Raw genomic sequence first — 5,116 nt, 5'->3', positions numbered from 1 at the left:
TATAGATTACATTGTGCTCACTCCTATGGAGTTGTTTATGAGTCAGCACTGATTGGCTAAAATGCAAGTCCTTCAAAAGAACTGCAATCAGGGGTATAGTCTGCAGAGGCTTAGCTACAAGGTAGTTACAGAGGCAAAAAGAAAATTAATATAACCGTGTTGGTTATTGCAAAACTTGGGAATGGGTAATAAATGGATTATCTATGTTTTTAAACAATAACAATTCTGGAGTAGACTGTCCTTTTAATTAAAAGGACAGTTTACTCAAAAATGTTCTTCCCTTTAATTTGTTCCCAATGATTCACTTTATCTGCTGGAGTGTATTAAATTGTTTTCAAGTATTTCCATTACCCTTATATTGGCATTTGAAATAGCATATTTAGCCTGTGGTATCCCCATCCATCCTGAAAGTTAAGGTCACCAACGACCTACTTACAGCTAAATCAAAAGGCCACTTATCTCTGCTTATCCTTCTTTATCTGTCCGCAGCCTTTAACACTGTCGACCATCCTCTTCTGCTCCAAACCCTCTAATCCTTCGGCATCTGTGACACAGCCCTTTCGTGGCTCTCTTCCTATCTGTCAAACCGTACCTTCAGTGTAGCCTTCTCTGGGGCCTCCTCTGCCCCGTCACCACTTTCTGTCAGAGTACCACAAGGCTCTGTCCTCGGTCCCCTTCTCTTCTCAATCTACACATCATCACTAGGTTCCCTAATTAAGTCCCACGGTTTCCAATATCATTTGTATGCCGATGACACCCAAATCTACTTCTCTGCACCAGAACTATCTCCTTCCTTGCTAACCCGTGTCACTAACTGTCTTTCTCACATCTCTTCCTGGATGTCCTCTCACTACCTCAAGCTAAATCTCTCCAAAACTGAGCTCCTCATTTCCCCCCTTCTTCCAAAATCTCCACCCCCAACATCTCTATAACTGTCGACAACTCCATCATTACCCCTACCCTGCACGCCCGATGTCTCGGGGTCACATTCGACTCAGATCTTTCCTTCACTCCTCACATTCAGTCATTGGCTAAAGCCTGCCGCTTCCACCTTAAAAACATCTCTAAAATTAGACACTTCCTTAAACAAGACACAACTAAAATATTAATCCACTCTCTCATCCTTTCCCGCCTTGATTACTGCAACTCTGTCCTCTCTGGTCTCCCCACCTGCCGCCTAGCTCCTTTACAATCCATAATGAATGCCTCTGCCAGACTCATCTTCCTTACACGTCGCTCTTCATCTGCTGCGCCTCTCTGCCAATCCCTTCACTGGCTTCCTCTTGCCTCTAGGATCAAACACAAAACTCTCACTCTGACATACAAAACCCTCAACTGCACTGCTCCCCCCTACATCTCCGACCTTGTCTCCAGATACTCTCCCTCCTGTCCCCTTCGCTCTGCTCATGACCTCCTACTCTCCTCCTCTCTTGTCACCTCATCACACTCCCGTTTACAGGACTTCTCCAGACTGGCTCCCATCTTGTGGAACTCTCTGCCTCGCTCCACAAGACTCTCTTCTAGTTTTAAAAGCTTCAAGTGCTCCCTAAAGACTCTACTGTTCAGGGACGCATACAACCTACGCTAACCTTTCCTAATACCAGTTCCTATCCTCCACTGCAATCCCCTGAACCCTCTTAGCATGTAAGCCTAATAGTGCAGCTGTTAGTAGATCACCTTCTTAAGAGCTGACTACAACAGTGCAACTATTGGAAGGGCCCTCTACCCTATAATTGTTTTGTTGTACTCCCCCTTTGTTTATAGCGCTGCGGAATCTGTTGGCGCTCTACAAATAACCGATAATAATAATAATAAAAAGTTTTTGCCCTAATGGCCAAGCTGTTTTAGCACAGCCAGTAGAAGAAATTACACTCCCAGTGGGATATAGAAGAGATAAGGTAATAAAATGTTAATTTCCCATTGTTCTCTCCAAGTATTGGTGATTGGTTTATGGACAGATATAAGATAAAGAAGCAGGTATATGTACACAAGGTGATAAAGTAATGAGATATGATAATACCTACAAGCTCAACCCATTTTATTAGGTTGTGGCTTCAAAACACAAAATCAGCTAATTCATATACACAAATAAGCATTAAAAAGCAAATCTCATACATTTTATACTCCTGCAGCTGGTAAAAAAAGTAATTGGAAATACATTAAAAGGACACTAAACCCATAAAAAATATTTAATGATTCAGACAGATAATACAATTTTAAATAACATTCCAATTGACTTCTATAATCTAATTTGCTTCATTCTTAAGGTATCCTTTGTTGAAGAAATAACAATGCACATGTGTGAGCCAATCACACGAGGCATCTATGTGCATCTACCAATGAGCAGCTACTGAGCATTTCTAGATATGCTTTTCAGTAAAGAATATCAAGAGAATGAAGCAAATTAGATAATAGAAGTAAATTAGAAAGTTGTTTAAATCATGAAAGAAAAAATTTGGGTTTCATGTCCCTTTAAGGGAAAAACTATATTATTGTATACTGTCCCTTTAAAGTCCACTCCAGTGCAACAATGTCTTTTAAGAACTTAACTTGATAAAGTTACCATCTAACTTCCATGTCTGTTGAACATCTTAAATTATTTTTCTGTATCTGAACTTACTTTTTTCTGTAAAAAAAAGTTATTCCACATAAAATATTTTTTTTTTAATTAGTGCTGTTTTATATTACTTATGAGTAGATGGTTACAACTTTAAACCTGAAACATTTGTTGTTGTAATCATGCCATTTATTTTGTTGTGTTATACACAATTTTCTCCAATGTTTAACTTGTTTATTAAAATATTTAGCTATTTGAACTACCTCTGTGTTTAGTAAGATAACAAGCTATTGTTATATTTTTTTACAAATGTTTCTAAAAAATTGCAGTAGGAAATATTACATTTTCATGTCTTATTTCTGATTAAAATGTTATAACTGCAGTGCAAAACAAAAACAAAATGATTGTACAAAGGGACACTACATTTTCAATGACAGTTTAATGTAAAAGTAAAATGTCTATTTAATTAGAGAGTATGTTTAAACAAATGACTCTTTTTAACTGTGTGTTTAACCCTGCAAAAGGATTAAACTCATAAAGTTGCACACCTTGTAAACTCCTGTGTTGTGGAATATGGCTGGTGATTGGTGAATATTTACACCACCATATTCTTTACCAAGAGCAGTAACACATTTGTGTCACTTTATGTTTTATATAGAAACATAGATAAGAATCATAGGGCCACCAAGTCCCCCCAATATTTCCTAAAACTATAAACGTATCTAGTTCATAGGATATTTATACTTATTCCACGAAGCAACCACCCCTTTCTGTAAAGAAGTGCTTCTGTAAATTAATCTTGAATCTACTACTCTTCAGCTTGAGCTAATGATCCCTTGTTCTTGAATTTTTCTTTTTATTAAAAAATATTCACAGCCTCAGCTTTACTAAGTCCCTTAATGTACAAGAAAGTAACTATCATATCACCTCTTTCCCTTTTCTACTCTAAGTTATACATATTTAGGTAATTCAGCCTCTCCTGGTATTTTATTTTTTAGACCATGTGTTTAATCCCCTGTTTAAATGCATAGTTCTAACAAGTAAAGTATGTTATTCTTACAATTGAACATCTCCCTACATTATTCTATCTTCAGCTCATTAATGATGCAAAAGGTGGAACTCTATCACATGTAAAGCTAAATTCCATAGGATAATGTGTTTTAAAGCAGTTTATATCAATGGGGTAATTCATGCCCAACTTACTATAGCTGAAAAATTGGAATACATTCCTAAAAAAAAATCGTCCTGTTATAACACAGCCTTAAATCATGTTATTATTTGGAATATAGCCAATAGAAATACGAGGTTCACCTGTTAGTGAATATGCAACAGAATAACTCAGGAATTAGAGGGGCATCTGTTTGTATATTTCTGTCTATGAGATATTCATTGCTTATGTGAGCAATCTGTCCCATTATAACCCATGACTTTCCCCTATCACATGATCACAGATTGTTTTGTTTAAATCAATGTGGTAGATTATTTTACAGTTAAAGGTGTAGTATCATTATGAATTAATGTCAAATGTATTCAAATTTAAAGTCTATGGATTTTTGTCGATACATTATGTCTGAAGTTTTCACTTACAATTAGAAACTGTTGCAAAACCAGAACTAGTTAGAGCCCTGTATGACAACTTCAAACTTTCATAGCCAAACTCAATTATTTTGTGGGTTTACTTTGCAAGTTGCAACAGCTCATTCAGTGACAGCAGATTGCTGTCTTTCTATTAATTATCTATAATAATAATCAAGTGTCTATTTGTTATAAGAGATTGCTATTTTATATAACTAAATCAGAATATTGGTAATGTGCACATATACAAATAATACAGACAGATATTATAATAGCTCCTCAGGCAGGGTAATGTATTCACAAGTGAAGATAAACAGTTTATGTTAAAAATAATGAAGTCTAAGTTACAGAAAACTGTGAAAAGTAAATAACACTTGAAAACTTTGAAAGGAAGAAATAGTCAAAGTAAATACAATTTATGAGATGCAATAACATTGTTAGCTCAACAGAAGAGATAGATTTGACTAGAGGGGTTTTATTAAGTGTTAGTCTCACCTAAAAACAAGTCTGAAAGATTAGAACGCTGCCTTCCCTACCCTATTAACTAACAGACAATGCATTTCTAAGCCTTTTGTAGGGCTTTGTTAGTAGTTTTTTTTAAACATGCACTGTAACATTTCTTTTAAGGCTTTTCTGCCAAAGGAGAATTCCCAAAGGCACAGCAGACCAAGTGAGTAGTGACCAATCCTTTTTCTGAATTTTGTTAGCAAGCTCCTCCTATTGGCCCCATTTACATAAAAAACAAGAAAACTCGTTTGCAGAGCATCTGATCATTCTGTCCCCTCTTGTCTAAGGTGGAGGGATTCTAGCTCAGTGCAAATCTGTATGTAGCCTGAGAAAGGCTGAGGCTTTTTTTACCATCAATCTTTCTGTCTCTCCACAGGAGCACAATTAGCAAGTCATCCAGTCACAGCACAGACTGCAAAGTTTATAATAGTTTTCCTCTGTTTCCCTAAAGATGTGCCAGAGGTACTATTTCATTTT

At 36.4% G+C, this 5,116-nt stretch overlaps 1 protein-coding gene across 1 annotated transcript in view; it reads left to right on the top strand.

The window, feature by feature from the left end:
• The first annotated feature begins 4,919 nt into the window (after positions 1-4,919).
• SFRP2 (secreted frizzled related protein 2) overlaps positions 4,920-5,116 on the top strand; it is a 6,124-nt gene continuing 5,927 nt past the window's right edge. Inside the window, exon 1 of the mRNA XM_053700832.1 lies at positions 4,920-5,116. This exon is cut by the window's right edge and continues 473 nt beyond it. Within this exon, the coding sequence (XP_053556807.1) occupies positions 5,091-5,116 (26 nt within the window). The 5' untranslated portion in view covers positions 4,920-5,090.

This window comes from Bombina bombina, chromosome 2, assembly GCF_027579735.1.
Source record: "Bombina bombina isolate aBomBom1 chromosome 2, aBomBom1.pri, whole genome shotgun sequence".
NCBI lineage: Eukaryota > Metazoa > Chordata > Amphibia > Anura > Bombinatoridae > Bombina > Bombina bombina.
The sequence above is the reverse complement of the archived record's forward strand: the minus strand, read 5'-3'. Positions and strand labels throughout refer to the sequence as shown.